The 20,234-nt window shown below is 39.7% G+C and overlaps 2 protein-coding genes across 5 annotated transcripts in view; one reads left to right on the forward strand and one right to left on the reverse strand.

Annotated features, from left to right (window-relative positions):
- The first annotated feature begins 2,790 nt into the window (after positions 1-2,790).
- On the forward strand, positions 2,791-12,798 carry TEFM (transcription elongation factor, mitochondrial). Of its 3 annotated transcripts, none has more exons than XM_074188975.1 (4): positions 2,791-2,864; positions 5,969-6,438; positions 8,059-8,205; positions 11,093-12,793. In XM_074188975.1, exons 1-4 carry the CDS (start codon positions 2,828-2,830, stop codon positions 11,531-11,533), a joined length of 1,095 nt encoding a protein of 364 aa, XP_074045076.1. In that variant the 5' UTR covers positions 2,791-2,827; the 3' UTR covers positions 11,534-12,793. The 3 variants fall into 3 exon arrangements, with proteins under 3 accessions (XP_074045076.1, XP_074045077.1, XP_074045075.1); XM_074188976.1 differs by lacking the exon at positions 2,791-2,864 and adding an exon at positions 3,131-3,219 and having other exon boundaries at positions 11,093-12,796; XM_074188974.1 differs by lacking the exon at positions 2,791-2,864 and adding an exon at positions 4,238-5,610 and having other exon boundaries at positions 11,093-12,798.
- A 5,795-nt stretch (positions 12,799-18,593) lies between these two features.
- Positions 18,594-20,234, reverse strand: part of ATAD5 (ATPase family AAA domain containing 5) — a 35,592-nt gene continuing 33,951 nt past the window's right edge. For both annotated transcript variants that reach the window (XM_074188978.1, XM_074188977.1), the window contains exon 23: positions 18,594-19,417. In XM_074188978.1, the coding sequence (XP_074045079.1) occupies positions 19,339-19,417 (79 nt within the window). In that variant the 3' untranslated portion in view covers positions 18,594-19,338. The remainder of the gene's footprint in view (positions 19,418-20,234) is intronic.

Here is a 20,234-nt window from a genome sequence, read left to right on the forward strand (position 1 = left end):
TAACCCCATTTCCTTGTAAAAATCTAAAAACAAAAATCAGGAGGGATGGGAATTTGGAGAAGCCTGGAAAGATTTGTATGAACTGATGCTGAGTGAGATGAGCAGAACCAGAAAAGCAATCTACACCATAACAGCAACACGGAGGTGGTGATAGTAAACCTTAATGGACTTGCTTATTCCATCAGTGCAACAATCAGGGACAATTTTAGGGTATCTTCAATGGAGAATATCATTTGTATCCAAAGAAAAAACTGTGGAAGTTAAACAAAGACCAAAGACTATTACCTTCATTTTTTTTTTAAGGAAAAAGGTTGTTTTATTACTACATAATTTTGTTATCTCTATTATTTCATTTTTCCTCAAGGATATATTTTTTCTCTCAATGCATTCACTTTTGATCAATGCATAGTATGGAAATAATGTAAGGACTATCAGATTGCCTTCTGTGGGGGGTGGGGGAAGGGAAGGGAGGGTAGGGAAAAATTATAAAATTCAAAAGCTTACCAAAAAATGATAGGTAGAAACTACTATAGTACATGATGGGAAAACAAATGAAATATTTATATAATTTTTAAAAAAATAAGTAAGGGAGTTTGTTTTTGAAAAGTCATAACTTCATTATAGGAAAGTGACTGATAAGGAGCTGTTTAACCATAAAACTGGAACCTCACAGGATGTCACACAAGATGAGCAGACATGAATGGACAGTGATCTGCAGATTCCATTATATTATCTCCCCAGACCCCAAGTCCACTCCACTATCATTGTCACAGGCACTGCCATCCTTCCAGACATTGGCTTTTCACAACCTCAAAGTCATGCCCACTCTCCATTTTCCTGTATTTTACATACCCAATCATTTCCCACATCTTGTCAGTTTAAGACCACATCTCCACCATCTTTCCCACTGTCTTTGTGCACATAAAGTTCAGATCTTCATCATCTTTTCTTGAAAGTAACTTTCCATTTTGTTCAACCCTTGGTTGAACCAGCTGTGCTCTTTGGACTGTACTCCGCCATCATCGTGCCCTTTGCAAACCTCGTTACCAGGAAATTCATCATTCTTTGAGTTTTCATCGCCTTTGGTACACAGGCCTTGGCAGAGCTGTCAAACAGTGAGTCTACATGCCTCCCAGGGTACTCCTGAGTGCAATCAGAACCAGATTAAATCGTCATTGGAAATAAGCAAAAATTGGGAAATTAGTGTAATGGGAAAATAAAACTAAAAATAAACAGAATATAGATAATATTCATTTTAAAACTAAGGCAGCATGGGCCAAAAGGAATCCTTTTGTGAGTACACCCACCCCACCACCCCCTTTCTATTTGAGTTGGATACCATTGACCTTCAATCCTGCCTGGGACATATTGGGGCAGATGAAAGAACTCTTCCCAAAGACTTCATCTAGAGTAAGCTTACAGACCAACCAACTTTTGGTTTCCCTCCAGCTGGACTCTACCACATTCATCCTTCAACTCCTCCCCTCCCCCCAATTTGCCTTTTTCTTTTATGTTTTGTCCTTCCCTCTAGATAGTAAGATCCTTGAGGGCAAAGAACTATCTTTCTCTTTATTATTTTTTTTAGGTTTTTTTTTTGCAAGCCACTTGCCCTGTTTGTCTCTATTTTTTTTTAAGTTTTTGCAAGGCAATGGGGTTAAGTGACTTGCCCAAGGCCACATGGCTAGGTCATTATTCAGTGTCTGAGACCGGATTTGAACTCAGGTCCTCCCGACTCCAGGGCCGGTGCTCTATCCACTGTGCCACCTAGCTGCCCCTCTCTTTATTATTTATATCATCAAGGCTTAGAAAAACCTGAATAAATGCTTTTTGACCTACTCATCTAGTTCATAAGACATTGAATTTGGAGTGAAGAGAGACTTGAGTTCAAATCCTATCTCAATCACGTCTTGCCTCCAGCTTCTTCTTATTACCCATTTTTACCTCTGAGATGAGAGGGTGGACCAGGGTCTCTAATGTCCCTTCTGTGATCCTATCATCCATCCTCCAGCAGAAGCTGTAGAGATGTTTCTCTAAGGGCATCTCTGATTGTTACCCCCCCATGCACTTCAGTGGCTCCCTATTGACTCTAGGATGAAATCACATTCATCTGCATCTCGGTCTTTTTAAAACTTCAGTTTGGGGCGGCTGGGTGGCGCAGTGGATAGAGCCCCGGCCCTGGAGGCGGGAGGACCTGAGTTCAAATCTGACCTCAGACACTGAATAATGACCCAGCCGTGTGGCCTTGGGCAAGCCACTGAACCCCATGGCCTTGCCAAAAAACTAAAACAAAAATAAAAAAAACCCTTCAGTTTGAAAAAATAAAAAATAAATAAAAAACCTTTCTGCTTGTTTTATAATGAAATCACACCTGATGTCCATTATAAGTGACAGAGTATTACGTGACTGGAGTGAATATTGTACCATTTGTTTTTGGTTATTTATATTAGCTTTTGCAAGGCCATGGGGTTCAGTGACTTGCCCAAGGCCACACGGCTGGGTCATTAGGAAGTGTCTGAGGCCGCACTTGAACTCAGGTCCTCCCGCCTCCGGGGCCGGGGCTCTGTCCCCTGCGCCCCTCGCCGCCCCGGTATTGTACAGTTTGTGAGGAAGCCCAAGTGGGGGGCGGTGGGGGGGGGGCGCTCCCAAGGTCCCGTCCCTGCTGTGGCCGAGAGCGACCGCTAGGCTGCGCCAGAGCGCCTCCTCTGTCCCGGAACTCGGACCGCGGGCCGGAACGTTTGTGCAGAGCGCCAGAGCCGGAAGTCCTCTTTGAACAGCGCAACCCCCGCCGGAAGTCAGGGCCGGCGGCCGGAAACGCGCTGATTTCAAGATGAGTTTCCCGCGCTTCGTGCGTCTGTTCCCGGGAGGTAAGCGGACCCTGCAGCCGCGGAGCAGCGCGCTGGGCGCGTGCTGCGCGGGCACTCCGGGGTCCCGGGGCCCCGGCCCCACAGCCGCCCTCGGCGCCCCGCGTTCTCCTTCCCCGCCGCTCCCTTTGGGGCCGGAGCCCAGGGCGGCCCTTCGGATGCGCTTCCTCTGCCTTCTGGAGTGACAGTGCGCCGTGTCCGCCGCCGGTGGCCGCCTTCTGGCCGCTTCTTTGGCCTGGCAGCTCCGAAACCCGGCTGTCCTGTGCCTGGGGGTTTTTATCGTGAGATTTCTTTTTTTTCTTTTAGGTTGTTGCGAGGCAAATGGGGTTAAGCGGCTTGCCCACGGCCACACCGCTAGGTACCTGGAGACTTCTTTCAGTTCATATTCTTTTCATCTGTTTTTCCCTCTCTGTGAATTTAAGATAGCAATCAGAGCAGTTTCCCTTGATAATTTCTTGAAATATGAAATCTAAACTCTTTCTTTGATCGTGACTTTTAGATTATGCAATAATTCTTAAGTTTCCTCTCCCAGATCTGTTTTCCAAATAATTCCTTTTTCCGATGAGACGTTTCTCACTGTCTTCTATTTATTTTCAAGCTTTCAACTTTGTTTTACTGTTTCTTGATATCTCATGGAGTCATTAGCTTGCCCTTGCCCATTTCTAATGTTTAAGGAATTTCTTTCTTCAGTGATCTTTTTATAGTTGGCCCGGTCTGCTTTTGAAGGAGTTCTTTTCAGTGAATTTTTGTGCCTCTTTTTTTAAACCATCATTAAAAGTATTCTCTAAAGCATTTTTTTGGCCTCTTTCTACCAAGCTAATTCTACTTTTTATAGTTGGCCGGGTCTGCTTTTGAAGGAATTCTTTTCAGTGAATTTTTGTGCCTCTTTTTTTAAACCATCATTAAAAGTATTCTCTAAAGCATTTTTTTGGCCTCTTTCTACCAAGCTGTTAATTCTTTCCATAATTTTCTTGCATTACTCTCATTTCATTTCCCAGTTTTTCCTCCACCACTCTCATTTCTTTAACGCTACTGGGAATTCTTGTCGGGTTTGGTTTCAATTGGTATTTTTCTTCGAGGCTTTTTGTGTAGCTGTTTTCATATTGGTCTAGTCTTCTGAATTTCGAGTTTCCCTGCCACGATAGTAGGCTTTTGTGGTCAGATTCTTTGTTGTTGTTGTTGTTATTTGCTTATTTTTTCTGGTCTATTTTTGACTTTGAATTTTATGCTAAAGTTGGACTCTGATCACCTTTGGGTGGGGAGTCCCTGTGCCAAGCTTTAAGCTTTTTCATGCTGATGTTTTCACATGTAGTTTGGGGGGGGGGGGGGGTCTGTGAGCTTTTGATGCTTCCAAGACTGTGATCTAGGAAAAGGTGTGGTTTGCAGGCTGGTCTTTAACCAGGAAAGGCCTCTGGCTTCCTTCAGTCTAAAGTGCTAATGATCCTTATTGCTAGGGTCCCCTGCTCCCCTAGACCAACCTCCAGTGCTCCTCTTTGCCCTGGAATTGTGACCCAGAACTACATATGAGCAATAGAGTTGCCAATCAGCACTGGCTGTACCCAGTGCCAGGAAAAAGGTCCCCAATAATCTCTGACCAGTTATCTGACCCCGTCACCATCTCTCTTAGCTGAGAGTTCCCAAAGCTACTATTGCTGCCATTATTGCCACCTCCTTGTGTCTGGGCACTGGGCAGGCTTCTACCCCATGCCACAGACTATGTTTCCTTAGTCCTGAAAATGTCTTAGCCCAACCTTTTGTTTGTTCTGCCAGTCCATAATCTGATTTGAGGTGTTATGGAAGGCCAGTTCATTTGGGTGGCTATCCCTAATCTACAGTCTTGGGTCCACTACTGCTGCAGGCCATTTTTGCAGATTTGTCCAGGCCAGGGTCATTTTGCCTTGAGAATCCTTAGGGGGAATGAAATTTAAATTTATAGATGTTTCCTCCCTTTCTTCCTCCCCCACCCCCAAGCACACACTTGACTACTGAAACCTTAGGGCCTACACTTAGTATGAAAGGAGAGAGGAACCTTTTCCAGGAAACCACACATCAAGTGCTATCTGGGGGAAGAATGCTGGGTCTAGAGTAAGAGTATTTTGGGTTCACAATCTAGCCTTTCTGCTGGGTGACTTTAGGCAAGTTCCTGAACATCTCTGGGGCTCAGTTTCCTCCCAGGTAAAAGGAGAGCATTGGATCAGCCCAGTGGTTCTTAGTCTCTTTTTGTGTCAGGACTCCTGTGGCAATCTGGTGGAACCTAGATCTCTTCTCTGAAACATTGTTTAAATGAATAAAATGAAACACATGAGATTACAAAGAAAACTAATTACATATTGAAGTATGGTTCAAAACTATTAAAAAAATAACCTAAAACTCAAGTTCACAGACCCTGGGTTAAAAACTCCTGGACTTGAACTCTTTAATCCTTTCAGCTTTAAACATATGATCCTATTTCAGAAAAGCCTGGAAATATTTGCATGAACGAATGCTTAGAAAAATGAGCAGAACCACGAGAACATTGGAAACAGTAATAGCAACATCAGCTACATCATGTGATGAACAACTATGATAGACTTAGCTCTTCTCAGCAATACAGTGATCTAAGACAATTCTAAAAGTCTTATGATGGAAAATCCATCCACATTTAGAGAAAGAAGTATAGTGTCTGGTCACTTTTTTTTTGTTTTGTTTTGTTTTTTAGGTTTTTGCAAGGCAATGGGGTTAAATGACTTGCCCAAGGCCACACAGCTAGGTAATTATTAAGTGTCTTGAGGTCGGATTTGAATTCAGGTCCTCCTGACTCCAGGGCTGGTGCTCTATCCACTGCGCCACCTAGCTGCCCCTGTCTGGTCACTTTTTAAAATTGGTTTTAAGTGTTTTTATTTCCAAAGGTATTTCCCCTTCAGTTCTGATTCTTCTTTCACAATGAATAATATGGAAATATGTGCAACATGATTGTACATGTATAACCTTTATCAGATTACTAGGAGAAAAATGTGGAACTCAAAATCTTACAGAAAATGTTGAAAATTGGGGGGGGGTAAATTTAAATAAATATATAATTATATGGCTTCAATTAACTATATAATGCACTTTTTTTTCCATTTTAGGGAAGTGGAAATATTTTCAGGCTACATTGTGTCCATCTCTGTACCAGCCTTTGCTATCCTGCTGTCAGAGAAAATCCATAGCACCTGTGAAGAAAACAGACTTTGTTTCAATCTCATCAGATGAGAGTTTAAAGGACACTGGAAAAAGGTTGGAAGACCTCTACTCTTCTGAACAGAAATCAGCCATTTTGCAGGTGCTCAACACAGCATCTGAGAACGAACTTGCTGCTTTTACTTTTCTTCGAGGCAGGAAGTCTGTCAACATCATAAAACACAGGGAAAAGCATGGACCTTTCCAAGACTTGGAAAGCTTAATGGAAGTGCCCTTGTTTCAGTATAAAATTACAGTGAAAGTATGTGACTCAATTCTACAGCCAGAATCGAACAGAAATAAAAAACATAAAAGAATATCAGAAAACTGGGCATTAGGAAAGATTATCAAACCAAGAATAGAAAGAAAGAAGCTTAAGGTATGCCTTTTTTCTTAAAAGTCTTACCTATTCTGTGTAAATGAGTGTCCTAAGGCACTAGGTGATGAGAAAAAATCCACATTGTCCCTGCCCTCAGGAGCTTCTGATCTTTTGGAGATACAAGACCTAAACACAAACATTTTTTTATTCATATTCATATATATATATATATATATGCAAAAAATGAAGAGGTGGGGATAAATATAACTTAATTGAGGGATGGCAAATAAAGGAATTGAAGGATCTGTCTGAAACTAAGTGGTGAGGTATGTGAGGGAGGTAGTGAGAATCTAAGTTACTAAGGTATTTGGGGGCCAGATTTCAAAGCACTGAATAATGTTAAAAGGATAAAAGAAAAAATAAGAAATAGTTTCTGCCCACAAGGAGCTTATTTTCTAAGAGAAAGAATTCAACAAAGGATCATAAAGTTAGAGCTGGAAGGGACTAGAAATCTAACCATCCGGCGGCTAGGTGGCGCAGTGGATAGAGCACTGGCCCTGGAGTCAGGAGTACCTGAGCTCAAATCCAAACTCGGACATTAGCTGTGTGACCTTGAGCAAGTCACTTAACCCCATTGTCTTGCAAAAAAAAGTATAGAGCATATTACAGACAAGAATACAGGCCTAGAGAGGATATGACTTGTGCAAAGTCACACTGGTAAAGAAAATTACATATTGAATACATAAAGTGTGATTTCTAGGTGAGGGAAGATGGTGGTAAGCAGGACAGTTTGACTGAAGTAGAGAAGAGGTCAGATAGTGCAGGTGGGGAAGGTCAAGGAGTTGAACTTGAACCAGGAGGCAAAACATTAAACAATGATTGAAAAAGGAACCTTGAGAGTCTGCAGATCTGTGCACACTAAGTCTTGTTGTGTTCACCTTTATCACCAACAAAACACACAGCCCGATTTGAGAGAATAAGCCCATGTACTTTTCTGTAGATTGTCTTGCACATTTTTGCCTATGGTTTTCAAGCATATATATATATACATACACACACACACATATATAGTTGTAACTAATAAAATGCAAATTCAGATAAGTGTTTCTTTTTGTTTTTCTTTGTCTTCTCAATCATTAGCCACTTATAGGTGAGGACAACTGCCATCACCTATGGAACTTATGAAAGGTTTTGATGTTAAAGAGGTTCTCATTCTAGAAGATGCTAGAACCCATTAATGCTACCAGCACCCAAGAACTGTTAGAAAAAAATGACAAAGGCCATTTTTCTTTTCCCCCACAAATGGGACTTCTGTTTCTCAATAGGACTTTTGTAATGTTCCCAAAACTAGACTTAGTTCTATTGCTTCCTACAGATTTAAAAATTGCTTTCTATCCTTTATTTCTGAATGCAATCCCCTGGCTTATTACAGTGAAATAAAAGGGTTTGGAGGATATAAATCTTGTGTCTTTCAGTAGTATCTCTCCAGGTAAAGCCATGACCATGTTCTAAAGCTCATAACTGCAGTGCTTCCCAGGCCTTTATACATTACCCATATTATTTGTGGGTAACAGGAGATTAGGCACTTGGAGAGTGATCCAGGTATGCCATCTGTATTGGGGGAATATTTATACTCTTCAAAGATGTTAGCAGTTGAACCCTATTTTTTATTTGTTTTAGGCAGCTAATAGTGTTGTGTCTATTGTTTTTGGCAAAGAAAAAATTGCCTGGGCTCATCTTGATAGCAAACTAACGGTTCTTGACTGGCAACAAGGAAATAACTTTAAACTGATGAAAGAAACAGACACACCTGTGTACCTGGAAAAGGTGAGTAAGCTCTTTCCCAGTGTCTAGCTCCCAAAGCCCTCTGTGCAGCTTCATCTGGGGCCTCGTACTATAGGGAGGAAGAGGACATGGAGACCTGTGTGCTGCTCATTAACCCTATCTGTCCTTTTGATATTTTTCCTCACCTGGATCCCATTGGATCTTTATGAACAGTTGACTCTAGAAGTAGTATTTTTACTAATTGAGTAGGAACTAAAGTTTTATAAGAGGGCACTGGAAAAAGTAGTACTAAGTTATAGTATTGTAAATTTTTCAAAATATCACCACCATCTTACATAACAATCATCAACATTTATACGAAACTTTAAAGTGTGCCAAGCTCTTTACGTATATTATCTTGCCCGAGTCTCACAGTGTCCTGCTGATAACTACAGGTTCCATTATTCCCATTTTGCAGGTGAGAAAAATCCCAGTTTAGGTGAATTGACTTGTCTATGGTCACATAGGTGGGATTAGATACCTAGATCTTCCTAACTCCAAATCTTGTTATCCATGTCTGACTTTTGAAAGGGCTTCCATATTTTCATCTAATGCTCACATTGCCTGGAGGAAGTAGACAGGGCAGTTTTTACCAATCCCTTTGTGGCTGTTTTCTTTAAGTCACATTGGAGGCAAGTAGCCTGTAAATTAAGAGCTGGCAAAGCTAGAATTAGGACCTGGGGCTCCTGAGTTTTGTCCCATGTTTTTAATTAAAAGAAAAAGAAAGAAATTAGGGGAGCATGGAAATTTTAACCTGTTAGATATATGGATAAGGTTCAAAGATTCAAAGAAAGAAAAATTTTGATTACATTCAATTAAAAAGTTTTTATACAAACAAAAGCAATGCAGGAAGGCAGGAAACTGGGAGGAAAGTTTTACAGCAAATTTCTCTAATAAAGATTTCGTTTCTCAATTATATATGGGGAACTTAAGTCAAATTTATAAAAATATGAGTCATTCCCCACTTGATAAATGGTCAAAAATTATGAACAGTAAGTTTCAGAAGAGAAAATCAATACTATCAATAATCACATAAAAATGCTCTACATCACCTGATTAGAGAAAGGCAAATTAGAACAATTTTACGGGGGCGGCTAGGTGGGGCAGTGGATGGAGCACCAGCTCTGGAGTCAGGAGTACCTGAGTTCAAATCCAGCCTCAGACACTTAATACTTACCTAGCTGTGTGGCCTTGGGCAAGCCACTTAACTCCCATTGCTTTGCAAAAACCTTAAAAAAAAAACCCTCTTTGGTACCAACTCACAGCGGCTTGATTGGTTAATAAGACAAAAAAGGAAAATGATAAATGCTGGAGAGGATGTGGAAAAACAGGAACAGTAAAGGTGGAATTGTGAACTTGTCCAAGCATTCTGGAGAACAATTTATACTCTGAAGGGTATAAAATTGGATACCCTTGAATCAAAAGTAGTACTGCTAGGTCCGTATCCCAAAGAAATCAAAAGAAAAAGCAAAAGGATCAATATGTATAGCTCTTTGTATGGTGGCAGTGTTGGAGATTGAGGGGATGTCCAGCAATCGGGGAATGGCTAAACCAGCTTCAGTATGTGATCATGATGAAATACTATTATTTTTTTGTTTTACCAACTACATGCTATGGTGGTTTTCACTAATCTTTTTTTTTTTGCAAGTTTTTGAGTTTTATAATTTTTCTTCCTCAGTCCTCCCCCTGACAGAAAGCAATCTGATATAAGCTCCATATTTACAACCAAGCTAAACATAGACCAATATTGAACATGTAAGAGAAGAACCAGATCTTGAAATGCTATTGTTTTTGTTTTTTAGTTTTTGCAAGGCAAATGGGGTTAAGTGGCTTGCCCAAGGCCACACAGCTAGGTCATTATTAAGTGTCTGAGACTGGATTTGAACTCAGGTAACTCCTGACTCCAGGGCTGGTGCTCTATCCAGTGCACCACCTAGCCGCCTGTGAAATACTATTATGCTATAAGAAATGACAGATGGTTTCAGAAAAACCTGGGAGGTCTTAATTGAAGTGAAAGTAAAATGAACATAACATTGTATACAGTAACAGCTGTATTGTAATGATAATCAACTGTGAAAGACTTAGATACTCTTATCAGTACAGTGACCCAAGACTATTCCAAAGGACTTATGATGGAAAAATGCTGTTGCCCTCCAGAGAAAAATTGATCAGTCTGTGTACAGATGGAAACATTTTTTCTATTTTATTTTCCCTGCTTTTTTTTGCAATATGGTAATATGTTTTGCATTATTTCATATAATTGATATTACATTTTTTGCCTTCTCAGTGAGTAGAGGAGTGAGAGGGAGGGAGACAAATCAGAACTCAGAATTTTAAAAAAATGAATGTTAAAATAAATGCATTTAATAAGAGAAAAAGAACAAAAAAACCAAAGTCAGCAAATGTTGTTTTGAAAACAATGTGAAAAAAGATAGTGAAAACATAATGTGGTAAATAGCCATTTCAGAACCATACAAGAACCATGATTATCTTGGTATTCCATTCGTGAGGTGACTGAAGCTCAGGGACTTGCCCAAACTTTATTAAGCTAGTTAGTAACAGAGCCAGGACTAGGGTGGCCCAGGATTTTGGTTCTCATGCGACTGTTTTCCATTATAAACCCACTTGTAAAAATTTAATCCCTGTTAATTGTAAAAATACTATTTCTAGAGCTAACTTTGAATAACAATCCAATTTTAAAAAGAAAAGAAAGATTAATGCAAATAGTACTGAAGGATAATTTAGGCTTTCTGTATCAAATATATATAACCTCTGAAGTCAGGATAAAAATGGTTAAACAGTTTGGTTATTAGGAAATGATGATATGCTGAGAGGAAAAAGTGACTTACCAATAACTGTTGACTTTTCTATAATTCTTCCTTGTCTTTAGATTTCTTCAGTAGTATCTGAAATCCCTGAAGCAGATTTCTATATTTTGGAAAAAAGAAAATTTCCTCTTCAACAGACAGCTTTGTTTCCAGTTGCATTACACTTCCACGTTGTGGAGGCCATGCTGTTCTCCTTATTAAACAAATCTTTTGCTCAAGATGGTGAGCATCGGGTGTTAAGCATGAGCCGCACCATGGTGGGGAAGCACTTTGGTTTGATGCTTGGCTCTCTGCGGACCAGCGGTGTGACCATGGTCCAGCAGTTCCTCTCAGACTCAACAGTGAAGGCAGAGCCCCGGGTGACCTTCCCACCTGAGAGTGTGGTGCGCTACAGAAGCATGGTGGAGATCACCGATGGAAGAGAAAGAAGGGAAGAACTCTGGGATTCCCTGCTGCAAGCTGTGGCTTTTTATGAACTCTTGGTGTTCGACCCTGCTTCATAGAAATTTTTTTCTGGCTACAAGATGGCACAGGACAGAGGTGCTTCAATTTTGTCTTGCTTCCAGCTTAGGATCATGGAGAGAGCACTGGACTTGGGGATCTAAAATCTCTGGATTCAAATCCTGCCCTGGACACTTTCTTCCTGTGTGAGCCTGGGCAAGTCACCTCCACTTCACTGTCTATAAAGCCAGGCCATGGGGCTGGCTCAACGGCCTCTTAATTTCTAACTAGATTAATAGCCTTCTGACTTGAGCACTTTTAAATGGAAACAAAGAAATTCCCAGCCGAGCCTGGGATTTCCCACCTCTCCCATCCCCCAGTGGGAGCCGGTCAGCCTCTTGTTTAATTCTTCAGGATGGATGTAGAAGTGCCTTTGCATCAACCTCTGGATAGAGCCGACACCCAGCTGGGGTGGCTTCCCTGGGGGTGAGGGTGCTGCTAGCAGCCTGGCAGCAACTCATGTTCCCCACTTTGGGAACACGATCCCTGTTTGAGTCCAGTTCTACCAGCTAGGTGATCTTGGGCAATTCAGAGTAACATGTCTGCTTCAGGTTAGGACTGAGGTCCTGTCTATGTTGAGAGAAGGCACAAGAGTTCTCTAGGCCTGCCCCCTCAGCTTGCTGCTCAGAGAGCTGAGGTCTAGACAGCTGAGCTGACATTTGATACCAGGTCAGTGGGGTCTAATAAATCATTTTCCCCCCTATTCCACAGTGACCTCAGGAAACTGACTCTTGTAAAATGATGAGAGTGGGTTGGACTAGATCATCTCCAAAGCCCTTTCCAGTAATAAAAATAGAATTCTCAATTATCAACTCTTACTAGCGGCATTTCTAAGATGGTACAACTTTTCTCTTTTGATTTTTCATGTCAAAGGCTATGAGAATGTGATTCATTGAAGTTAGGATTTTCAGACACCTGGGTGCCACATACTTTTTTTTAGTGATCAACTGGAAAATGGTACCAGATCACCAGAATGCCTGCTAGGAGCCCACTTGAAGGGTTACTGAGATGCCAACTCTTCTGCCTTTTACCTGTCTGTCCTCTCAGGTGATGGGGCCTGAAGAAGCAAGAAACAGACCATGTCACCATCCCCCTTGAAAGCTGTGCCATAGAAGGTATTGGTACACTACAGGTTAACAAATGAAATGTATTCCTGGTGTGGTTTTTTTTTAATGTTTGTGACTCCAGGAAACATTGGATAATAAAAGCTCTTGCTCTCAAGTGACCAGAACTATTGTGTTTTAATTGTTTCTAATTTCTATTTGTCTTTCTTAGTTTTTGGCTTTAAAAAAGCCTTTACACTCTGATCCTTTCCGCTTTGCTTCCCTCCCTGGCCTCTGACAGGGCATCCCGAGGCTCCCAACTGTTGTTAATGAAAATCTGTCTTTGAAGTAGATTAGACCTGAGTTCAAGTCTTCTTTGGGCTGTAAGTCTCTCAACCTCTTGTCTAGGCCAGAGTTGGCAATCACTGGGGTGTCCTGGAACAAGATTACAGTGTGATTGGAACATATTTAATAAAACAAAAACATTGTAACACATAGATCATGTTAACAGGTGGTTTGCTGCCAGCAGGATCCTTCTATTTAATTGACTGTTCTCTGGGTTGACACTCCCCTCCGTACTCTAAGGGCAAGGTTTGGACAGACACAAGTAGAGGCAGTTTCCTCACTCAGTTTCCTATCTCAGTGTTCCTATCCCCTACACCTTCTATGGGAGGCTCTGTGGAGGATGGAGAAAGGGGCAGAGTAGGAAATGGGGCTGATGTGAAAGCAAAAGAGCATAAAAAAATCTAAAAACCCTTCAGAAAGACTTTTTTCAGAACCATAGTACCCTTATAGTTCGTCCTGTTGGTGGCTCTCATTGGCTACTGCCATATTGTTCTACTTACAGCATACTGATGAATCATTTGCCCTTTGATTTCTCTTGAGATTATGGTGTTCCAGCCCCTATAGACTCACTAGAAATAAAAACAATATTTTGTTTTCTAAGGTTAGGTCCCCTAGGAAGTACTTGGGACTACTCACAGTCCCGATCCCCACTGCCAATAGTGCAGGGGTTTAGACTTACTGATTCCAACCTGGGCTGCTTTACACATTACACAGGTAACCTAGCACATATGCCCACCCATCCACCCCCACATCATCAACGAATCGGTCAATAACCATGTTTCTAGTACCAACTCTGTGCCGAGGCTACGTGCACTGACGTGTTAATGTGAACTTAGTGTGGTCCAGTCCACTCCGGAACTCTAGATCTAGATCCATCAGCTTTGACCTCTCCTGCAGCAAGTATTGAAGGCAATGTGGCAATGAGGCCTGACTCCTCAGCCATCACGTTACTGAAGACCTAGAAAGGAGTTCTCACCATCAAAGTCCAAGACACTGCAAGGAAAGGTTTTATCAAACTAAGTGATGTTTAAAAGATGCATTGAAGAGCCTTCTCTCCCCTTTATACACTCACCAATCTGGGTTGCTTTCCAGCCCCACAATCAGGCCTTACCCTGCCCAACTCATCACCTTGCTGCTCTGTCCTCAGGACTCTTGGTCTTTTTCATCTGTACTGAAATGGAAACCTCCTCTGTATGTTTTACTTTTCCCTGTTGGAAGATAAGCACCCTTTAAAGGAGGAACCATCTCTTTTTTGTCTTATTTGTATTCCAAGCACTTTTCACAGTGCTTAGCAGAATGAGTCTTAACATGTTTTTTTTTAATTCATTTATTCATTCATCCCCAGGATTTAGCATAAAGTAAGCAAAAATTTTTGAAGTCTCAAATAAAGACTTCAGAACTCTGATAAATGTGGTGACCAATCACAACTTCAGAAAAAATGGTAAATAGCATGCCCCAACATCTCTGACACTGTCCTAATTTTAAAGCTATTGCCAATTGTATCATACTGGTAAGTAGCTCATGATTCAAAGAAAATTTGAAAGGACCATAATGACGATTATTAGCCCAGGGAGAGACAGGTAAGAATGTACCTAATAATCGCATTCTGTCGCCAGTATCACATGCTGGTGCTTGCTGGTTTTAATGGTGTGTTGTGGTTGCTCACTGATATGGGAGGCAGCGAAACCAATTCAAGGCCAAGAGACTCCCAAGCAGCCAGACCATCTCCAATAGTCCTGCTTCCTATCAATCAGGCCATGAGGAGGAACGATTCTGGTAAAGGCATGTGACAAGGATGCCTTGGCACAGCATACCTCTCATTATAATAAATATAATTGTGCAACTCACACCCCAAACATTTGGTTGGTTGGTGTGGTCCTCTTCACTATTAAAGGACTAATAGTAGTAGTACTAGTGGTCAAGAGATGTGAAATGAGATTTGAACATGTTTGTTAGAAAGGGTGAAGGAGGAAGCAGGAATCAGTGGGAAGTGACAATAATGTTAAAAACACCATAAAACATTTTTTTAAAAAAAATATCCAATAATAAAAAAAGCTGTGAGTTTTTTGATTCACAAAGATTGAAACAGTACCTCCATTGACAAGCTTGCTGATCTAATACTTTATCTACATATTAGTAATTAAAAGAGACTCCATAATTCCAAGTAGTCCTTGCATTAATTGTATCTTCTATCAATGGAATTGATTTTGTGAATTAGTACAAATAGTACAATAAAACAGATTATGAATAAGAAATCCACATAATGGGATTATACTTTTTTACTGATGGAGCTTGATCCAAAAAAGCTGAGAGTACTCGGAAGTCAAATCAATATTCCTAGTCAAATTTTGCTTCTTTGAATTTGTACCCTGAAAGTCAAGAAGTCAAGATGTAGAATGAGACATATTTTAGGACATGTTTGGAAGAAGCCAAGAACCACATTATGGGGTCAAAGTTTACAAAGTCACACTGCTTTTCTCGAGGATGTTAAAACTGTACAAGTCAGTAATGTATCCTTTTGTACTATTTGCTTTATTTCACTAACATGGCTATTCCCTCCACCAATGCAGATTATTATTCCTCAGTTGTTGTCCCTATCTTGTTTCCCACCACCTCTGGGAAAAAAATTCTATCATTGACTGGCCAAACTAGTGGATACGAGACTTTCTGAAATTTACCTAGGCTGATCCTTAGATACTGTCAGACAGTGTGCTGCTAAAACCACACTTCAAGCTAAGAGTTTATAAAATTGACAGATCTTGTTGCTATCCTGGCACATGGCACGTCTTTTAAGAATCCTAGGTTCGGGGGGGGGGGGGCAGCAGCTAGGTGGGGCAGTGGATAGAGCACCAATCCTGTAGTCAGGAGGACCTGAGTTCGTTTGACCTCAGACACTTAATAATTACCTAGCTGTGTGACCTTAGGCTAGTCGCTTAACCCCACTGCCTCACAAAAACAAAAAAAATGAATCCTAGGTTCACAAACATATATGGGACTAAGACTTGGAGGGGTGGGAGCCAAGCTGTTTCATATGTAAAACTGAGTCAATCAAATAGCATTCTTTTACAAAGTGGAAATGAGAATATTCTTTCAAATAACATAACATAACCAATTGGAACCTAAAAAGATCATATTACCAAAAAAAATAAAATTCTCATTAAATTCTTTTATTAGATCACTTTAAATTCTTACCCTATTTAATTATTTTGCTAGAATGATTCACTATTTTGAGTCACTCTTTGTCTTCCTATATCCTTTTATTGTCTTGAAAAATCTTGGGGAGAAAATACTCTTTCCCCTAGACAGAGACAGAATGGTAAAATGAACTGTCCCCAAAGCCAAGAAGCCCTGGACTTAAGTGTCATATCTGACCCCTATGGACTGAATGATCCTGCCTAAGACCCAGGACCCCCAGAAGCTCTAAGCAGCCTTCTATTCTTAGTTTTGAGGAAAGTGCTGACCTGTTCCGTGCTATCTCTCTAAACCAATAAAATCACAGATCCAGAGAAAGCTCATTATTTATAGACTCAGAAGAAGCTATTTCAGATGTCACATACTCATCCTGGTTAACCATGCCTTCCAAAATTATTATATGCCTGTAGTTCCTTTTTCAGCTTTCTTTTGACCACTAAATAGATCAATATATAATTTGAATCTTAAGAAGTTGGCGGGGTAGCTAGGTGGCACAGTGGATAGAGCACCGCGGCCCTGGAGTCAGGAGGACCTGAGTTCAAATGTGTCAGACAAATAATTACCTAGCCATGTGACCTTGAGCAAGTCACTTAACCCTATTGCCTTGCCAAAAAAAAGAAAAGTTGAAAATTGTGTGTAGCAATAAAAAATTTACAATATGAAGGGGGTGGATGGAGCCAAAATGGTGGCATGAAGGCAGCATTTCCTGAGAACTCCAACCCCCCAAACCCCACCAAAAAACAAAGGGTGGCTCTAGCCAAAAGTTAGCAGGGCAGAACCCACACAGAAAGACTAAGTGATACATTTTCCCAGTCCAAGGTAACTTAGAAGTTCCACAGGAAAGGTGTGTTTCACCAGGGTTTGGCAAAAAAGCCATGGGGAAGCCAAGCCCAGCTCAGCCCAGCCCAGCCCAGCCCAGAGATCACCAGCAACAGCTTGAAGGGGTAGGGAGAGAACTTTGCTGCACCTGGGTGAGTGTGGAGTGAGGAGCACCAGCCACAGAACCTGCAGCTAGAATCGGGAGAAAGTAGCCTGCACCCCCAGAGACCATAAGGGAAGTCTGCAGAGATTTCTCTGCTCTCCCTGAGGTAGGACCCTGCTGTTTTTACCTACACTCACATATTGTAATTTGGGCCTCCATACTAAATAACCAAGCTGGATCCCTCCTTATACCCTCAGGGCAGAGGGCAGTGCGTGTCATCTACATATCAAAGCAAAGGCTAGAGAGCATAAGACCTTGGAGGAATAAAGGTCTCAGTGGGGTGTCCCCCCCCCAAAAAAAACAACCCCAAAGCCTTGGAAGTGCTGCTTATTAGTCTTGGGCTGAGGAAATGAGTAAACAACAGAAAAAGAAGAATCTGACGATAACTACTTTAGTCCCATGGAAGACTAAAACACATACAGATGACAAAATAGAAGTTTTCGTATCAAAACCTCCAAGAGAAATAGAAAATGGGTTCAGACTATGGATGAGCTCAAAAACAGACTTTGAAAAGCAATTAAGGGAGAAGGAGGAAAAATTGGGAGGAGAAACGAGAGCGATGCAGAAAAATCATGAAAACAAAATCAAAAGCTTGGTGAAAGATATACAAAAAAATACTGAAGAAAATAATGTTAAAAACCAGTTCAGGCCTAATGGAAAAAGCAAAACAAAAGGCAAATGAGGAGAATATGCCTTAAAAGCAGAATTGGCCAGATGGAAAAGGAGATAAAAAAACTTTTTGAAGAAAATAACTCCTTCAAATGCAAGATGGAACTAAAGGAAGCTGATGACTTTGCAAGAAATCAGGAAGAAATAAAACTCTTCCAAAAAAATTTACAATATTACATTACTCCTTTAATATTCAGATACCAACTAAAGAAAACTACAGTCATACAACCATTCAACTAAATATTCAGTTTGTTTCATTATCTGTTTTCTTGGATTACCAGTGATTTTTCAATTATTGAGAGACTGCTGCTTTTAAGTGATTTTTTTCAATTACATTATTGTGGCCATGTAAAATTTCTTTGAGTTCCATTTCTTGATAGACTTTCCTAAGCATCTCTAAATTTGTCATATTTGTCATTACATAATATTTCATTAATCCTAAACAGTATCCCTGAATATTAATTTTATAAATGTACAATCTAAGATGCCTAAGGCAAAAGGTAAGTGATTATTAGAGTCTTTATTTATAGGGAAAAACTGGGAAGATAATTCTAATTTATGATTCATTTAAAAGAGCTGGTTAAACCATTTGCAAAGTAAAATTTGAGCATGTTTTAAATCAAGTAATTACATTTTTCTTCTTTAATCAGATAACAAAATCTTAAAAGGAAATACCTTAACAGTTATTTGGAAAAATACAAAAATCTGGTCACCTCAAGATACAAAAAATTTGATAAGAGTAATTCATTCAAATATGACCAAATTCAATTAATATTGAAAAATGATACATAAAAGTTCAGTCATATGAAACTTTGTTAAAATTTTTAGAACTATAGCACATCAAAGGTATAAAATGGTAGAAAAATGTATAGAGAAACTGACAGATTAACAATAAAGCAACATACAAGATAATAGCAGAAAAATATTCATAAAACTTCACTGTCCAGTGGTAGAATATTACTAAATATCAATGAAATAGGAAAAACTTCCATTTTAAAATAAAGTCATTTTCCTTGACTCTTGAAAATTAAATTCTCTTCAAAGTATGTCATAAGTTGTTCTAAAAGTTTTAAATTAGTAACATGTGTTTTCACAACAATAAAGTCAAACAATTTGGGGGTAAATTTTGAAAAATCTATTTTGGAAGAAATTCTCCACTACTGAAATTCCTTATTAAATTAAAAGAAGTCCTGGTCTTGTCAAAAGAACAGAGTGGCAGTGAAGAAAATTTTTGAGAATAATCTGAAACACAAACATCTCTGGTCATATCTTGGTTAAATCTATACACCAGGAGAAATAACACACTCATCCACAGAAAAACAAAGTTTTAAAAAAAAGATCATTCCAGATAAGAGAAGAAAACAAAAACATCAGCCTAAAGAAGAGCTATCACAACCAAATATACAGTTTGTAACCCAGGTTTTTTGTTATTTTAAATATGTGAACACAAATATAAAATATACAAAATCTATTTTTACTGTACATTAAAAGGAAATTTAATGACACAGGAAAATTAATGAAAATATCAAAATGTAATAAGAATCTTTGACTGTACATGGCACCATTGCATAGAAAATTAGGGAAAGTCAGTTGCCAAACTTCTCACAGTGTCTTTGGGTATATCAAGATGAATTCCTTCAAAATAGTGCAGGAACCTGTCAAAAAAGAAAGAATAAGAAATACTTTGGTAATGTTTCTTTTCACTGAATTAAAACAAGCTGTTTTACAACTAGTGTTTCCAACAAAGGACTCATTTCTAAAATATATAGAGAAGTGAGTCAAATTTATAATACAAATCATTTGTCAATTGATAAAGGGTAAGAAATATGAAAAGGCAATTCTCAGATGAAGAAATTAAGAGCTATCTATTATCCTATGAAAAAAAGCTCTAAATCATTACTGATTAGAGAATGCAAATTAAAACAACTTTGAGGTACTGCCCCACACCTATCAGATTGGCCAATATGACTCAAAATGAAAATGATCAATTATGGGGGGATATGAGAAAACCAGGACACTAATGCATTGTTGGTGGAGTTGTGAACTGATCAAAGTGTGGTATATGAATATGATGGAACACTATTGTTCTATAAGGACTCATGAGGACTTCAGAACAGCCTGGAAAAACTTGCATGAACTGATGCTGAGTAAAGTGAGCAGAACCAGAAGAACATTGGACACATTAACAGCAATATTGTGAGATGATCAACTATGATGGACTTGCTCATCTCAACAGTACAACAATCAAAGACAATTCTAAAGTACTTGTGATGTTAAATACCATCCCTAGCCAGAGAAGGAACAGTGGAGTTTAAATGCAAACCAAAGCTTACTATCTTCAATTTCTAAAAGTTGTCTTATGCATTAAATTGTTTTCTCTAATTTCTTTTCACATTTTGATTTGATTCTTCTTTCAAAACAAGATCAATATGGATCTATGTTTAGCATGGTATATATGTCTACACCTTAGAT

The sequence above is a fragment of the Macrotis lagotis genome, chromosome 5 (assembly GCF_037893015.1).
Source record: "Macrotis lagotis isolate mMagLag1 chromosome 5, bilby.v1.9.chrom.fasta, whole genome shotgun sequence".
Classification (NCBI taxonomy): domain Eukaryota; kingdom Metazoa; phylum Chordata; class Mammalia; order Peramelemorphia; family Peramelidae; genus Macrotis; species Macrotis lagotis.